General features: G+C 36.1%; 1 protein-coding gene across 1 annotated transcript in view; it reads left to right on the top strand.

The window, feature by feature from the left end:
• Pde5a (phosphodiesterase 5A) overlaps positions 1-19081 on the top strand; it is a 144511-nt gene that overhangs the window by 48224 nt on the left and 77206 nt on the right. The window contains 4 exon segments of the mRNA XM_087193237.1: positions 5785-5856; positions 7386-7475; positions 11041-11178; positions 13416-13483. Coding sequence (XP_087049363.1) covers positions 5785-5856; positions 7386-7475; positions 11041-11178; positions 13416-13483 — 368 coding nt within the window.

The following is a 19081-nucleotide window of genomic DNA, read 5'->3' as shown; positions in this document are numbered from 1 at the left end:
AAAACAAAAATGAAAAATGTAATTCACTGTATTGGAATGTGAATTATCTGATAAATGCATCACCATAAAATTTCATCTCTGACAATTCTTCCATTATTAACAACAAATATCTCTCAAGTCTTCAGTGCATTTGGAACAATGCAAAGTATTGATGATTCCGTAAGGCATAAGATATAAATCATGTCCATAGAAAATCTAATTGGAGAGTCAGGATATGAGCAGAGAAAATGAGGTTAAAAAGGAGAATACTTCATTGCCAGATGGATGGCAAACACAGCTGCCACAGAGAATTTCAGAGGGGTAGATTTGAAAGGAAGGCTCTTTGGAAGCTCAGCTTCTATAGAGGCAGTAGAAGGTAATACTTTAACGAGTGATTTGAACAAAGCACATTTGTTTGTAATATTCTAACTCAAAGGCCTACATAAGTGGTTACAGTTCAAGTTGAGGGTGGGGAATGTTAGGACATCTTTCTTTTTAATTCAATAGATAGTTGAAGCCATTAAAATTTTTTGAGAAATGAAATGATCTGTATATGCTAAACAGTGTCCCAAGAAGATAAATTTAGTTTAAATATCAAAGATGGACCAAAGGGAGAAGACAATTAGAAATGAGATATCAGGAACTTCAAAGGAAGTGTGTATTTGTGTGGTGAAACAAAATAGTGTATGTGGTGAGAGAAAGTGGAAAAAGGAATGGAAAAATGAGGGACTGTTTAATAGTTTAATGGAATATATTAGTTTTTTTATTGCTGCTACAAAAATCAACTTAAATTTTGTGGCTTAAAACAACACAAATATATTATAGTTTTGGAGATCAGAGTCCAAAATAGTTCTTACTGGCTGAAATCCAGGTGTCTGCAGGGCCGTGTTCTTGTGAGGAGTCTCAAAGAATCTAATCTCTTATCTTTCCCAGCTTCCACAGGTTGCTTGTGTGTTGATGCCTTTTTCCATCTTTCAAATCTGCAGTACAGCATCCTCAATTCTCTCTTTCAATCTGACCCCACTGCTTTCTTTTTCCCCCTGCAAGGGCCTTGTGAATACTTTGGACCCACCCAGATGATTCAGGATCATCTTCCCATCTCAATTCTTAACTTTATTGAATCTGCCATTTTCCTATTGCCTTTTAAGGTAACATACTCAGAGGTTCCAGGATTAGGACGAGGAAGGCTATGGGAGCCAATATTTTGCCTATCACAGGGAATAGTATCATATCTTGATGACTGTATAGAATTTGGAAGAGAGTTAAAACAGCCTGGATTAGTACCAACCTTCTTTGTTTTAGTTTGTTCATCTATGAAATGGGTGGAGAAGGAGGAGGAAGTGAGATTCCCTTTGGAGCGTAACATTCTCTGACTAAAATGTCACTTCCGTGAAGACAGGGATTTTTTTCTGTCTTGTTCGCCCCTGTGCTCATTGCCTGCAGCAGAGACTGCTATGTAATGGGCACTCAGTAATTATCAGTTGAATAAAATATTTATGGCACAATAAGTCAATGAATGAAGGAAAAGAGCTGGTGAGAATTGTCCAGTAACTCCTTGTTAAATTCTAGCTGTCTTGGAGAAACACGGATTTTTAGCTCTGGTTAGATTATCCAGAATCTTGTCATCATGACAGAGGCATTCTACAGCTGGGAGGGAGAGCTGAGGTCTGCAGAGTCTGTTCCTTTTCTCGTTTGCTTTTCTCTATGCTGAGCATCCCCTAGAAGTGGGAGCAGGGAAATGTATTGAGATTTGCATGGCCTCAGTAAATGTCTGGGGCAGCTGCTTATTGAAGAAGAGCACTGTAGCTGTGATCAGTTGCCCCTGGAGCAACCAGCTGTCACATTCCACGCTGCTCATCCAGCAAGAGTTAAGTCTTGCCCTTTGCATTCCTAAAAGAACACTCAACCCCGTGAGGACATAGTGTCTGTTTACACTGTGGAAAGTGCCAGTAAAGTAGAAAGCAGAGAGGCTTCTTTATGCTTAAAAAAATACCAGTGTCCACCTGCATTTGAAGGTACAGGTAGCCAGAGGGTGGGCAGCAATGAATTAACTTTCTGACGGCTGACCTTTTTAGGGGACTGCTCCTCACTTGGCAAGCCTCATATGTACTTGCATTAAAAACTGTCATTGACTACTGACATTTAAAAATGTATAGTTAAAAGTTATGTGTAGAAAATGAACTCATTTATTTAAAAGGGCAATTGAGGTCAGAAGAGAGGACTTTATATCAACACAAGGAGGACAGAGTGCTAGTTTTGTTCAGCTTCTTAATTCAGAGAATTTGGCTGTCTTTGTGACCTTGGACAAACAGTATACCTTTTCTTCTATTTTTTAATCTCCTTGTTTAATCAGTAGTATTTGTAAAATGTCATCATCTGGACACAGAGGCAAATATACATATTAGATATATTTTTCTGGTCAAAGAGTCTTTCTTTAATATTGGAGGAAAAAATTAAATATGGTTGGGTCTTATATCTTCGGGTTCTACATTCATGGATTCAGCCAACTGCTGAATAAAAATATTTGGGAACATCAGGTCTATAAATAACACATACTATTTCCTTGTTATCCACTAAACAACACAATATCTCAACTATTTACATAGCATTTACAATGTATTAGGTATTATAAGTAACCTAGAGATGAATTAAAGTATATGAGAGGATGTGTATAGGTTATGTGCAAATACTGTGTCATTTTGTTTATCGGACTTGAACATTCTCAGATTTTGGTTTGGAGAATGGTTTGGTGGTCAGAACCAATTCCCTGTGAGTATTGAGGAGTATCTGCCTAGTAAAATGTCTAGTGTTTAAAGGATACAGAGTATGTTTTTGAAGCCCATGAACTAGACTCTTAAAGACTTAATAGATGCAGAAGAATATCCTCCATTCTTCCATCAAGTAGAAGACAAAATTTCACCATAAACAATTTTTGAAATATTCATATGAGATCAAGACTAGGAAAAACCATAGGTTCTAGAAATCAAAAAGAGAATCTAAGGTAAGAGAAGTGAGCAACCAAAAGCCAGGTGGGCTCACAGTGCCTGAGACTGAGTGTGGTGGGAATCATGCCTGAGGGTACCCTCTAAAGAGTTGGGGATAGGTCCAACCTGCAGCAAGAGGCAAGGGGAGCTGACACCAAACTCCATGGAAAGTCGAAGTCTGTGAAATCCTGTTCATGCAACTGAGCCTAGCAAAGCTCCACCACCAGCCAGGACAGGCAGCAAGGAAGCTTGCCTTCTGCCTGGAGCAGGGAATGAAAGAAAAGACACTTGTGAACCATGAGACAAGAGCCTCTGCCACACACAAGTGGGGAGTTCAAGTTTCCACCTCCAGTACAGTGCAGAGACAAACAGGGAATCATTGGGTGTGGACCCTCCATGACTCAGGGAACAGGAGATTCTGGAAAACAGATCCTGCTAAGGATCAACTTACAGTCATAATAAGTACATTCAAAGAAATGAAGGAGAACAGGCACTAGGTTTTTACAAGTTTATAAAAAGAATCAAAAGGAATTCTAGAAATGAAAATCCAGTTATTGAACTGCATGAACTGTGAGTGAAAATGTAGATCATGGCATACATTGTAGAATGGCTTTGAGGACAGTATTTTTTTACCAAGGAAAAAAATCTTCAGCCCACAGATAGAAGGAATGCTTACCTTAGGAATGCTTCTTGAGTGTAGAACTTCAGTTGCAACTGAGACATAGGTTTCAATAACGGGTATGGCCTGGGCACTATCCAGGTCTGCTACAGGAGCCTGTGCTTTCTTGCTGAAAAAGAAGACCTTGCTGACCGGCTGGCGATGCTGTATTTTGGTTCTACTTTTCTATTCTAGATTGATGCTCCCCTGACCCACCCACTAAACATTATACATCCTCTTCTCTTCCATCGCCCACCACCCTACCCTGTTATTTCCCATCCACCCACTGTACATATTACTGACCAGGGTAAGGTATCTGTAGCCAGCGACCGTGGAACACAGCAAGCCAATTGGCCCATGTCGACTTTGAACTCATTTTCAAGTGATTCTAACCACCTCACCTAACAAACAGTATCATTTTAACCAGTCTTGAGTTCAGAAAAATATGTTGTACAACTGATCTTATTTAGTCTCTTAAAGACTTTGAAAGAGACTCCATCTTACAGTAAATTTATGGTAGTACCGTGATGCACTAAAATATTAATATAGTTGACCACTTAAAAAGCACCTGGATTTTTGTCTCTGTCTTTCTGAGTGAGCAGGTCATGATTTGTAAGACGCCTTCTCCTTTATGCCTCAGCGCTTCTAGTAATCTCTGGCCACATGTGTCATAAAACTCATCATGTCGTCCTACTGTGCCATGAATGCATTATGTTTCATGCGTGATTGATTCTGAGCTCCTTCAGGGTATCCTTTTTCTCAGTTTTTATCACTCTGTGAAACATAGTAAATACTTGAGCATCCGTTGAATAAATGAATTAATTGATGAATACTTAAAATAAACAACTTAGAGTTGTACCATTCTATATTGACTCCAGTGGTCCTCATCAGTTACATTTCAAATGAACATGCCCAGCTGCCATCCAGATGTGTTGACCTTAGGTTTTCTTAGCCATTTGTCTTTGAAGCTGGAGCATCTAGAAATTTTTCAAGGGCTGAAGAGTGTACAAAAGTAAGAGAGAGCTGAACTAAAGGCAATCAAATGGCTTAGGATAAATGAATAATTGTGGTTTTTTCTTAACAACATTCTTTTATCAAGAGAGAGAGTGAGTTGAGAAGAACAAAAAACTATATGAGACAACAATGTAGTTCCCTTCCCTGTTCTGCTGTTTTAAAGAGGAATTATATGTTGTTTTTTTAAAGCTAAGGGACCACAGTGAGCTGAGAAAGCAAAGATGAACCTTGCACACAAGACTAAGGACTGCATATTCCTGCAGTGTGACTGTGAGGGACATTAGCTTATTCCACTGATACTAAATTCCGAAAGGAAAAAAGAGTAAAATTTCTAAGTAATGAAGAGGAAGTGGAAGTAAGTTGAAGGTCTTTATAAAAATAAGGTTATATCATTGAAACTGAAGCTGGAAATTAACAGGTAAGTAAAAAATACTTCCAAACACAAAGATGAGTGTTTTTAAAGTCTTGGTAAATCTTTTGTGAAACCTTAAGACATATTCTGGGTTCAGCTTAGTCATCTTAAGGTAGTTTCAAATGACTTCTAATCTGTTGGCTCTGCATGTTAATTTATGTTTTGAGTTTTCAATAACCTTTTTCCCCAAAAATAAATCTTTTGAAGGTCAGTTTTCAAAAGCAGAAATTTCAAAAGAAGTTGGACTACTTTGCTATGTTAGGAATTCTTTGCACCCTAATGATCTCCTGCATTCCTTTTATCATTGGCCACTGAATTCTGTTTTATTTTTAGTAAAAGGGCATTTAGCCCTTTTGAAATATTTTAAACAAATACACAATGTTCATTTTATTACACATTTTATTTGAAATGTAAGGAAATCTGTTGTTTATATTTATTTACTTAAAATGTGATTACTAATTAGTTAACACAAACTGTGGAGTGAATCACAGAATCCAATATAGTTTGGGTCACAAGAATTTAAAAACATTAGTATTCTTATGAGAAGAAAAAGAATATATTCAGTGAAGCAATATTCATGCAAGTACTGGGGGCTTTTGCTTTTCTGTTTTGTAGCTTCATGTTAGTTTATTTTATAGCACATGAAATATTCTGTTGTGATCGCATTCACTTTGGGAAATTTCTACTGATAATTCCAGTCAAAGAAAAAATGTGTCACTTTTCTCTTCTTGTACCAGGTCGTTGGTGTAGCTCAGGCCATCAACAAGAAATCAGGAAATGGCGGAACATTCACTGAAAAAGATGAAAAGGTACCAAAACCTCAGTTTGGGATTATGTCAAATTGGAAAGATGCTTTCTTTTTCTTGTATGTTGACCTGTAGAATTAGCTGTTGCTAAAGTTGTTGATCATGAAAAACATGATGATTGAAAATGATTTGAAATGTTCAAAAGTGTACCCTTAGCTAAAGACTGAGTTGGTTTGAATAGCAAATACCTGAATTATTCATTCTGCAGAAACTCCCAAATTCCCTCCTCACTATGTCACCAAGGGCTGGGTACATGGTGGAGCCACACAGAGGGTGACTTACAGTATTTTATCTCTCTCATTTACCTTTCATCGCTGCTATGAAGAGTTTCAGCCTTGAGTAAAAAACCCTTGAAAGCAGTGCTCCAAGTTCAGCACTCCGGCTTGGCTGAGAATTGGAATTGCTTCCTGTTGAAGCCAGTTTCCCAGTGCTTTATAAGCTTTTCACACAGACGTTGGGGCGCCAAGGTGCAAATTCAGGCTAGATGATGTGAATTCAGCTTCAGAAAGAGCAGCAGTCAGCATTATTATTATTTTTTTACGCTTCTCATCCAACTCTGAAAGAATATATTCTGCACACCACATTGACATGCTTTCCCTGCAAGAATGCTCTTAAATCTCTTCATAATTCATTCTGTCTGTAGATTTTATTTCTTCTCTTGCAAATGTAATTATATGTATATCACACCCCATTGTATTCCTCCTATTCCAAGTCCATTGCTATTTTTGTTGCTTCTCTGAAAATTAGTAGGAGCTTTTGAATTTTTGAATTTTTTTTTTTAATTGGAGGACAACCAAACAAGGCAGTTATTTTTGTCTCCATGCTGTGGACTGTATTGGCACCTGTGCTGGTCCTCGAGTTTTAATTGCTTTCGAACACAGCATGTATCTTTTAAAAAAATTTTTTTGACTTCGTGAAAAAAAAATTTTAACAAAATAATAAGCGAATAACAATAGTTAATACACTGTGTATCATTATCTTCAAAGTAGTTACTCAGAGTACAAGACATAGAAAAGATTCTCTCTTCCAAAAAAGAAAATATAGATGATAACACAAAAACGTTTTTCAGTGAACTAAGAGAAATTAATAGCATAAATGAAATAAATTAGTGTATATATTAAAATATTTTTGAAATAATGAAATAAGTAACGCAGGGATTATTTGAACTTCGCTCCTAAAGAATTAAAATCATAATATTACAGAGATACATGAATGCCCATGTTTATAGCAGCACAATTTATAATAGCTAGATCTTGGAGATGGTGTATATGTATGTTCATCAACAAATGGGTGGATGAGGAAAATGTATTTATACACAAGGAAGTACTACTCTGCCATAAAGAAAGATAAACTTGAAGCATTTTAATTTGAGAAGTTTGCATGAGTTTTATGCAAAGCAAATGTCTACACTTTTGGCTTTTAATGTTTATTTCAACAGTATATATTTTTAGTGCCTTTTATGTTTCAGGCCACATTAGTAGAAGATTTTATAAGGAATTTTTATTTGGCTTTACGTTGTTTCTGTTTTCTAGGACTTTGCTGCTTATTTGGCATTTTGTGGTATTGTTCTTCACAATGCTCAACTCTATGAAACTTCACTGCTGGAGAATAAGAGAAATCAGGTAAGTATAATACTTAAAGGAGAGAATAGGTATCCTTTCTTAAAATATTGTCAATTTTTAATCCAAGTAATGGAAGCACATGATGAAAAATCAAATAGTCTCAGTTTCTAAATGTATTTGTTTCTTCTAATTGTTATAGTTACTTCTGTTTCCTATTCTTCGTGCTTGGTTGCTTTAGCGCTGTTAGATAATAGTCCTTGATTTGAATACCCTAACCCTACCAGCATCATTAAATCATTGTTCAAAGTTACTGCATGAATAATGTTTTTAGTTCTTGTTTTGTCAACTATAGACTTCCTTTTCACTTTAGCACCACTGTCCTTCTCTTTGTCTCTTTCCCAGCTCCCACTCCATAGCTCTGCTCTTGCCACCTGGATTTCTTCTGTTTTGCCCACACTGATAGCATATGTATTGTTCTACAACCTCCACAATGAACTGTTCTTAAGCTTTGTCTAGTTTAATTCTAAAGTTGCAATTCAAAATAATGTTTCTTATTACTATGACTATATAAATACTATCCTTATTACTTTTATTGTACAACTTTTTTTTTTGATACCAGAGATTGAACTCGGGACCTTGCACTTGCGAGGCAGGCGGCGGAACCACTGAGCTAAATCCCCGGCCCATACAACTTTTAACCTTTTCTTTCTCCCCTAGAACTATTTGCTCTAGTGTAGCCTTGTGTTTTTTGTGTTCTTTCCTCCCCAAAGAGTCCCTTATATTAGGCCTTTTCTTGTGTTCTTCTTTTTCTTGGAGATGTCAAATTGGAGTTCTCCACCCATGTTCTTCCAGCTAAGCTTTTCTACGTATGTCTGCTCTACACATGTCATCACAGAACTTTCCTTCACTGCTTTCTTAGAAAGATGCTTTTATTTTTTTCAATCCTTATAAATTTTTCTTGCTCGGTTACTACTGTCTTTTGTTCCAACACACTCTTAATTAAATATTTAAGAAAACAATACTAGTAAGTCAGGTATGGTGGTACATGTCTGTAACCCCAGTTAGGAGCATTACAAGGTAGAGCCCAGCCTGGGCAACTTAGTGTCTTAGTGAGAGCCTGTCCATAAAAAATAAGAAAGGATTAGGGATGTAGCTCAACACAAAGGCCTGGGTTCAGTTTCTCAGTATATAAGAAGAAAAAGGGAAGAAGGGAAGGAGTGAAAAAGTAAGGAAGGGAAGGACAAATGTGCCAGTGGGGAGAGATAGAGTGTCTTGGTTACTTTTCTCATTGCTGAGACAAAATATCTGACACCCAAAGTTAAAAGAGGACAAGTTAGTTGTATCTCACAGTTTGTAGAGGTTTCAGTTCATAGTTGGCTGGCTCCAAAGAAGGGTGGCATGGCAGAGTATCACTGCAGAGGAGAAATAATTCATGGTGGGCAGAAGGCAGCAAAGCAGTGAAATAGTGAAGCAGCAAGCAGTGACTACAGAAGCCCTCTTTCTGTTCCTTATATTCTATTCAGGCTACCTGCCCTTAGAGCTGGTAGCACTTGCACCCAGGATGAGGCACCTATAATCCTAGCTTTGCACCATGAGTCAATCCCAGCATCACATCCCTGATCCCAGCATCACACACTCTCGATCCAGCCATCGAGAAAAAATTGCACCTATGACTGCATAATGCTTTGAGGGGACATCTAGATATAAACCAAGAGAGAGGGAGAGGGAGAGGAAGAGGGAGAGACAGAATGAATAAGAATTTTAATTGATGAGGTAAACTTTCTGAATAATTGCATATATGAAAATATCTATTTTACCATCCTACCACTTTGGCTCCAAGTTTTAAAATTTTTGTCCAGTTCTTAAAATCTTCATTGTGTTTCTTTTTAAATTTTTTATTCATACATGATTGCAGTACATAATATTCACATTCATCTTTGGGAGTGGGTATATGTACCGAACATACAATATATTGATTCTTTTTATTCCCCTTCCTCTCCTCACTGACCTCCCTCTTCCTCTCTGGATACCCTTTCTGCATTTCATTATTATAATTATTAGTTCATGTTTATGACATACAAAGATTACATTCATTGAGTGTAGTTGGTACACGTACATGATGAATCTTAAATGTTTTTGTGTCTCCTTCTTTTCCCTCCTTCCCCCTACCCAGACTCTTGGTCCCCTACCCAGACTCTTGGTCCCCTTCCCATTTGCAAAAGATCTATCTTCCCATTTTTTTAATCAGTCTTCTATTTTGCTCTTTATATGTACTTTCAAATTACTCAAGTGAGAGAAACTATACAGTATTTGAGCTCATGCGTGAGATTTATTTCACTTAACATCATGTTTTTGATGCGTATACATTTTCCTACAGATGTAACTAGCATCCATGTTATTCTAATTCTTGACTTGTAAATATTTTGTTAGTTATCTACTATATGTAAATATATAACTTATAATATACTTTCATATTATGTATAATACATATTTTGTATATTGGGTACTGTGTATTGTCTCCTCAGAAACTTTTGTAGTATTTAGCTTTGTTTTCAGAACTTCATTTCGTAAGGTGACTTTTGGTCATCCTGCTGGTACCTGCATGTCAGGTCAGCCCTTTGAGTCTGGAGACTTAAGTGACCCCATTAGTTCTGTGCAATTCCTTTTTCATTCTTTTTTTTTCTTCTTCATTTTTTTAGAACTCATGCTAATAAGATATTTGACCTTCTGTTGCCTCAAATTGCAGAATCCGCTAACTCTTCTGCTCCATTCTTGCCACCTTTACCCAGTCCTCATGTTTACAAACATAGATGTGACCATGTTGCTTCCGTTCTGCATTTGTCACAGTACAAACTGCTTCAAAATCATGCCAGGCTCTGAGGATCCTTCTGCACACTGCATTCTCATCACCTGGTTCTTCTCTGTATTCTCTGCTCCCATAACATTTGAGCAAAACTTTCAGTGTTCTGCTTTTTCTCAGTTCAGTTCTTTTTTTCTTGAACGATTTTCCTTCCACATTTCATCTGTTTGTTTTCTGATCATCCTTCACACCTCAATTAGGATGGTATCTCCTGAAGTAAATCTTCCAGAGGAAAATTCTTTCTCCCATTACATAAATGCTTTGTGAAATCAGATGAAATTCTCTGGCTTTCAGGGGAAAGAGACATTTCAGAAGACACAAAGGGAATTCTTAAACTTTACCTTGGATAGTACTTAGTCTGAAATATTAATAATGTTAACAAGTGTTGATCTCAATAGTTTGGAACAACAGCAGTAATTGTATATAACGTACCGGATACTTTTCAAAGTGCTTTATAAACATTAAATTATTCAGTACTCACTGTTCTCATAAAACTTGCCATAGGTCACAACCTAGCACGAAAGGAAGTCAAAATTCATGACTGATTAATCTGACTTAAAAGCCTGTGATTTTAACTTTTATACTAACCATATTCACAATCATTAGGGAGTTTTGTTAATAAGTAGAAACAAATTTAATACTTGAGTTGAGACTTGGTTATAAATTTCTAGATTATATGAACAGCATAACCCTTGTAGATCTTTATTTTGCTTTATTAATTACAAATAACTTCAAAGCAATTAGCTCTTCATTTTCCTTGTTTAGGTGCTGCTGGACCTTGCTAGTTTAATTTTTGAAGAACAACAATCACTGGAAGTAATTCTGAAGAAAATAGCTGCCACTATTATTTCCTTTATGCAGGTGCAGAAATGCACCATTTTCATAGTGGATGAAGATTGCTCCGTGAGTACAGAGTATGGCTTTTTATTTTTCAGAAATTCAGAAACTTACTTTTCTAAAAGCACTGCTTCAAAGCTTCATTTTAGCCTCAAGACCCTCTCTCAAACTCAACCGTATAAGAATATTTAAAGTTGATTAGAGTAGAGGCTGTTCTGGTTAAACGAAGCTGGGGGTGAGAGTGGAGGTGCTTTTCATGCCACCTTTCTACTGTGTCCCCCACCACTAAGCGGGTCTCATGGGAATGAACATCTGTAAGCTGCTTCTGTCAGTGACTGCACTATCTGGAAGGAGAAATGTATTGTCACTGCATTGTGCTAGCTTCGTACAGTCAGGAGTGATGGTGCCCAGGTTGTTGTGAAAAGTTAGATACCCACTCTTGAATGGGTTGTATATAGTCATTTGTTTTTATCACAAATTATTTAGAACCAGAAGGCAGGGCCCAGTAGAGGCTGTTATTTAAGGTACTTGGGAGTCTGTTAGCCTTTACCAACAATGGGAAACCTCTAAAGTATAATTGCCTGGTTTCAGTCCATTGATGTGTAATGTGAAGAAATGCCTCCAGGTGTGTGGGGAGAGGTGGAGCTCCTGAGAACTGCTTGCTTGCAGACAGGCCTTCTGCCTTGAGTTTCCTGTGAGTCAGATCCCTGGCCTGAGGCAGTTTTCCTTCACACAGGTTTTTTCCCTTCTCAGTCTGTGAATTGTTGCTTCTGGGATATTGCTTTTTGATGTGGTGGATTACTTTTTTCCATTAGTCTAAAACTAGGCTATTCATTAGTAAGCTGCTGGGAAAAAGAGTGACACTACCACTTGTGTGTGGATCGGTTACAATCCAGGTATAATATTGGAATTGATGTGGTTAGGGGAAGTTGAATAGTAAAAAGCTACTTGTTAATTTTTATTAAAACTTTTAAATTGGTTTAGATATTAAGCATGTAGGATCCCTTATCACCGAAATCATTTTGTATGAATGTATATGTCAGAATGGATGAGTTGATTAATAAAAAATTCTTATTAATAAGATATCAAATGAGAATTTGCTGTTCTTCAAAAAGATACTCAACATTTTTCTAGATACTATTTCATATTTTCAATCAGTTATACAATCCTTAATGTAGAGGTGATTACAAGATACCTGGAAGCCTTTTAAAGATCAGGTCAGAATTCATTAGTGCAATATGTCAATTTATTGTTTTTGCTCTGTGACCTGCTCTTTAGGATTTAATTTTTGAAAGTTATACACGAAGTATTTCCATTTAAAGCAACTTAAATATCACTTTAATTAATATTCAGTGCAATCTTCTACCAGTTAGCACCTGTCATGGTAGCAGACTGATTTGGCTTAGTGATGTTTTGAACTACAACTCAAACAATGTGCCCCTGAATATATTTTGCTTACTTTTTGACATTTTAAATTGTTGGGCTTAGAAAAAGAATGAGATGACTTTTTGCTCATTACAGTTATTACAGTGACATTACTGTAATGACATTAATGACATTACAGTTATTTTGAGTTAAAAATATTTAACATAGCCAAAAATAAAAATGTAAGCCCCTAAAAATATACTCAGCTCTCCCCTTCACCAATTATGCTGTCATTGTTTTATTTCTTTGTTTCTTTCCAATTCTTTATTCAGTTGTAAATATGGCATTAATGCAAATGGGTATTTTCCTTCTTAAAGTAATTTCAAAAATATTACTAGGTTACTGAAGATTTCATCATTATTTTAATTATCTCATAAAATATTACTGAATGATACTTCTCACTGAGAAAGGATTTGCTTCCTGAGAATTAATAATATTCATCAATGTATGCTTAAAAGCCCAAACTTGAGGATTTTAAACAAGCAAAGAGAAATTTTTTTTTTTTTTTTGGTACTGGGGATCCAACTTGGGCCCTTGCACTTGCAGGGCAGGTGGCAGGAGCACTAAGCTAAATTCCTGGGCCAAAATTTTGAAGTTAATGTATGCACTAACACCTGGTGGCAAAAAGCAAACAAATGAAATGGCACTCAAACCTTCTTGCAAGTGAAAATCAGAAATAACATGAAGAAAGCTTTTAATAATGGGACTTTGGGGATGCTATTGATGAGTACTTGGATCAGTTCAGATGGGAGTAAACATAAATATACTACAACAATTGGTGCCTTTAGTGGATTGCACAGTGTGTGTGTATGTGTGTATGTGCATGTAGTTTTCATCACCTTATCAAACTTTAATCTGTGTTGTCACTTTGTTTTCAGGATTCTTTCTCTAGCGTGTTTCACATGGAGTGTGAGGAATTAGATAAAGCATGTGATACTTTAGCACGGTAAGTTAACTTATTCTCCATTTGTCTTTATTATAGGTATATTATACTGGCCAGATTGCTCTTTCATGCCTAGTTTGATGTAAGACATAAGTGATGGGCTATGTTTCCCCACACACACACAAATAACTTTAGTTGTCAGAATACTTTATTTGATGTTAGTAGTTTTTCCACTGCATTGACTTACCCGAGAATTATTTCATACAGTGAATTAGGTTACAATGTGTGTAGGGTTAGGTATAGTGTTGCTATGAACTAGTTCATTTAAGATCCACAAGTTACTATATTTTTTCATTTGCATAATTGACCTGTATTAGTCACTTTTCTGTTGTCGGGACAAAGTACTAACATATACAACTTTCAGGAGAAAAGGTTTATTTTGGCACATGGTGTCAGAGGTTTCAGTTCTTGGTTAGCTGTCTCCAAGGCAGCAATGGCATGACAGAAGGACATGGTAAAAGAAAGCTGCTCAGCCCATGACAGCCAGGAGGCAGAGTAGAAGAAGAGTGTCGGCGAGGAAGGGGCCAGGGACCAGATATAGACTCCAAGGTCCTTGGGCCAGGGATTTAGCTCAGTGGTTTCGCCGCCTGCTCTGCGAGCGCAAGGACCCGAGTTCAATCACCGGTAACAAAAAAAAAAAGGAGACCCCAAGGTCCTGCCCCGTGCCCTGTGGCCTATTTCCTCCAAGTAGGTCTTTCTTCCTCATAGCGCCTTCAGCTATGAAATCCCCAATGGGTCCACCCATCGATGAGGTTGGTGTCCTCACAATCCAATCACTTCTCCATGAGTCTCTCTAATGGAGTCAAGTTAACAGTAGTCAGCATTAACAGACACAGACTATTGCTGGAAATTTTATAGATTTCTGAGCAAACTCTTCTGTATACATTATTGAAATACAGTACTTGTGTATATATAGTTGTGGATCTTAAGTGAACTTGTTCACAATAATACTATACCTAGCTCTCCACAAATTGTAACATCATTCACTGTATGAAATAATTCTCCAAAAGATCAAACTTTGTTCTGATTTGGAATTAGCCATTAGAATTTAACTAATAATAAAAGGAAGCTTATAGTCCTGATCATAAAGTATTTGTTCCCACTATCACTAAATCATGTTAGATCTCTATTGTCATTTAGTTCTTTTCCATGTTTTTTTTTTTGTTATTTTTTTTGTATATCTTTTTATTGGTACATTTTAGGTGTACAACATAATGACACTCATCATTGGAGATACGCACCTTTACATACTCTCTTGGTTCTTATTTTTCCCCCTTCCCCTACCCTCCCTTCAACTCCTCCATCCCTCCCTATTTACAAAGACTTTTTCTTTCCATTTTTTTGTTTTCTCATATTAATTCCATTCCCTTCTATCCTTTCCCCTAGCCCTCCCACTTCCTTCCCCTTTGCCCCTTTTCTTCCTATTTCACATTACCTATTATACCTTTTAGTCCTTATTTACACTTTCAGTTTCTCACACTAGAGAAACTATTCGGTATTTACACGTGTGTCCTATTTATTTCACTTAAGAGTATCATCTCAGTGTGCATCCACGTAGCAATAAATGACTCTAATTTCTCGTTTTTGATGGCTCAGCAGTACTCCATTTTATAAAAAAACCACATTTTCTTGATCTAGTCTCCAGCTGATGGGCATTTGGGCTGTTTCCAAGTTTTAGCTATTACAAACTGTACTGCTATGAACATAGGTGCACATATATCACTGTGGTAGGATTCTTTTAATTCTTTGGGGAAGATCCCCAGCAGAGGAATAGCTGGGTCAAATGGGACTTCCAGTCCTACTTCTTTGAGGTATCTCCATACTGATTTCCACAGTAGTTGCACCAATATACACTCCCACCAGCAGTGGAGCAGGGTTCCTCTTTCCCCACAGCCCTGCCAGCATTTGTTGTTGGTTGATTTCATGATAGCAGCCATTCTTTCTGGAGTGAGGTGGAATCTCAGCATTGTTTTCATTTACATCTCTCGAATGACCAGTGATATTGAACATTTTTTCATGTGTTTATTTGCCATGTCTAATTCTTTGTGTTATTTTTAAATTTGTGTTCATTTCTTTACTGATAGCTCTTACTCATAAACAATGTAATGTAGTTATATGATGGAGGATACAGATGATACTGTCCCAGTTTTGTATGTGCTACTCTTGGAATAGATTTAAAATACCAAATGTTCTTACTCATATTTCTTTTTTCCCCCTCTTAGCAAATACTTAGCATTGTTTGATAAGTGATAGTGGATTGTAAGCAATTTAAGTTCTAAGGAATGTAAATCTGGCAAGATAAGGTATCAGGAATTTTGGGGCATAATGTCATATTATTTATTTTTTTTGTGTTAAAAACTGTTTTACCCCTCATTATTACTACTATATCTAAAAGCCTCCCCTATGGCTTTTATTTCAATTTTTGATATTAAACTTCCAAATTTTTTCATTTGAGTAGACTTAATGTAGTGAGTGTTATAACAATTAGTATAGTCTTCAGTTAACTAACCTCCTTGGTGATGGTGCTTTGAAGATAACCTCTGTGAACATTTATAGAATATTCTCTCAGATAAGTGGCCTGGTCTCTGTAAATAGTATCTTTGAATAAAGTGGGTAAAGACTAACGTTCTTGAGGAAGTAAAAACAAAATGCAATCCTTGAACTTTGTTGAGATTGTAGTAGTTCAAAACAATGACAGCTATTAAAAGCATTTTTGTGAACAATCGAAAATTTTAATGTGGACCAGATACTAGCCCATGATAGGGAATTTCTTAATGTTTCTTTGGAATTAAGAAGATAGTGGCATCAGTAGAAAAATGTTCTTATCATTGGGAGACTTATGCTGAAATATTTAGGGACAAAGCATAGTGATATCTGCAACTGAGTTTAAAATGGTTCAGCCAAATATAAGTAAGTAAATAGTTTTTAAATGTTTAAATAAATACATCTTCACATACATATATAGGTAAAGTAAGGGTGGCAAAATTTTAAATGTCAGATCCAGGAGGAGTGTGTTCATTTTACCTTCAGGTATCTTTTACATTTTCTGTATATTCAAATAGTTCACATAAAAAAATAAGAAGAAAATTTTTGTAATAAAATGTGAGATATAAAGTAAAAGAAAAATCATCTTTACATCATATAAATTATAACTGCCGACTTTACAGCTCCAAGAACATAATGCTTCAGTGCTGGTTTCAGGCTGGTTTTGCTCTGAGCTTCTTAAGTAAGATTGGGCCCAAAGAGCACCATGAGGGCTGTGGAAAGTATCTTCTGCTCCAGCCCTTTGGCTGTGCCCTTTCCTCATCCCTTCTATCTCCTTTCATACTTTCCATCCTTGGAAGTCTGACCCTATCAAGATGGAGAAATTATTGACCCCAGTGAGTTAAAGCTGTTAGATTAAGTGTATGTATTTAAATCAAACCTCATTATTGCTAGACTACTGTTTTAACAATAAATGAAGGACCTTTTCTCCCATTAAAAGAATTTTTGAGTTAACAAAGGAGTGAGAATGTAAGTTGGAGGAATTCAGTGGACTCAGAAGATAGATCTGACTGCTGACTTGGGTATGAGGTGCAGAGTTGAGGCAGATACACCATGGTCTGAGGCAGATACACCATGGTCTCTCTCTTTCCAGAGATTTTTCTGCTACCCTGGAGTTTGGGGTTCACATGGTCACAACTGAGTAGCTGGCCTATTTCCCTCTTGGCCTTGCTGGCAATGAGCTAAAAGCTGTATCTCATCTCCATTTCCATTCCTTGCAAGCCTCTTGTCATTGTGTGTTCTGGCATATTTGACATTGTTTTACTTAGTACTGAAGCTTTTTTGAATGTGTGGAACTATGTGCATGTCCTGGTGTCGAGGCTATTCCTCATAAGTACTGCTAATCACAATTATGAAGTTTCTTCTTAGGAGAAGCAAAATAGATGATCTTGATTTGATGATGGTATATCTCTGTTGCTTTTTTCAAAAAAAATGTAGAATGTTTCTAGATAAAAGATGTAAATACAGAATGTGAATATTTTACTTTTGGGATTGTATATTATGCATCACTGTGTATATAAAATGATATGAATATACAAAATATGTAAATATGCATATATATTTATCTCCATTGGGCAATTGGAAAATTGCATGATGGTGCTTATTAAAAGTATAAAATGATTAATCATTTAGATTTACCTTTGAATTTTTATGCAGCAGTTATATACTTATATATTTTCTGTGTTGGGATTTTGATTTTTATTATAAGTTCAGTCAGGTCTAATTTTTAGTATAGCCAAACAGATCCAGAGACCTGGTATAATAGTGACCTCTGCTGGTGAATGTTCAGCTTCAAAAAAACAAATAAAATCTATATTTTTCTGAAACTGACTCCAGAGACTTAAAATGCTTAGCTTGTTAAGTGTGTGTATTTAAATCAAAACTTATTATTTCTAGAATATTGTCTAGTAATGTCAGTAGTTCTTTCTTTGTAAGCCCAGTCAAAGCTATTTTCCCATTTACAATATTTTAACTATTCAAAGATAGTCTTAGTATAAAGAGTTTTTTCATTCATTCATTTTATTGGTACATTTTAGGTATGCAATATGCTGACATTCATCATTGAGAATTTGTACCTTTACATGATGTATCTTGATTCTTATATTTTCCCCATTCCCCTGCCCTCCCTTCACCCCCTCCACCCCTCCCTATTTATAAAGACTTTGTTTCCAATTTTCCTTTTCTCATATTTAGTCCTTTCCCTTCTTTCCTTTCCCCTACCCCTCCCACTTCCCCTTCCCTTTTGGACCTTTTCTTCCTATATAAAGATATTTTTTAGGGTTATTGACAATGAGCTTATTGTGATCACCTTAAATGAGATTAAATTTACTGATTTGTTAACTGATTTTACAGTAATAAAATTCATTCAGTATTAATGCCTTATGTCAGCTAAATATTTTAAAAATCAGCCTTTATTCTACTGATACAGTAAACGACCTCATAGTCATGTGATAATATTTTGTTAAAATTTAATTTAATATTTAGATGTCAGGCTAATTTTATGAAAAGTAAACCAGAACCAGTGTTTAGTAACCTCAACATTTTGAAAAAGGACTAAATAGATATTGATGCTTATTGTTCACTAGTAGACTATTGTATTTCTAAAATTGATTATGGATTGGATTTAACACTCTCCAATTCTTACTACTAAATGCTTTTCAAGATGAGGTGCTGGGTATTTTCATGCTAGTAGTTAGTAAATCATTCTTTTTAGGCAGTTATTTGTGAGTTGGAAATCATGATTCTTGAGATTTTTCCAACCAATCCACTAATTATTGTTTATAACTTAAAGTAATATATTGACTGTAATTTGAGCTGTTAAGTATAAAACTAAAAAGTATTCAAGGTAATATTGTACACCTTTACTAGAGTCATATCATTAGTGGGAAGAAGCACAGTAAGCTCTGGGGGTTGAGGTGCCCAGGAATTCCCAAAGAATGGGTGGCACGAGGTTTTACTTTCTGTGCTACAGTTCAGAGTGGCAGGCAGTTAGAAGGAAGAAGTAAATATGAAGCTGATATACTTTGTATTAGCTCTTTATTTTGAGAAATAGATATT

This window comes from Heterocephalus glaber, unplaced genomic scaffold (assembly GCF_053883595.1).
Source record: "Heterocephalus glaber isolate CG9 unplaced genomic scaffold, H.glaber_assembly_v1.0 deba00001586, whole genome shotgun sequence".
Classification (NCBI taxonomy): domain Eukaryota; kingdom Metazoa; phylum Chordata; class Mammalia; order Rodentia; family Bathyergidae; genus Heterocephalus; species Heterocephalus glaber.
The sequence above is the reverse complement of the archived record's forward strand: the minus strand, read 5'-3'. Positions and strand labels throughout refer to the sequence as shown.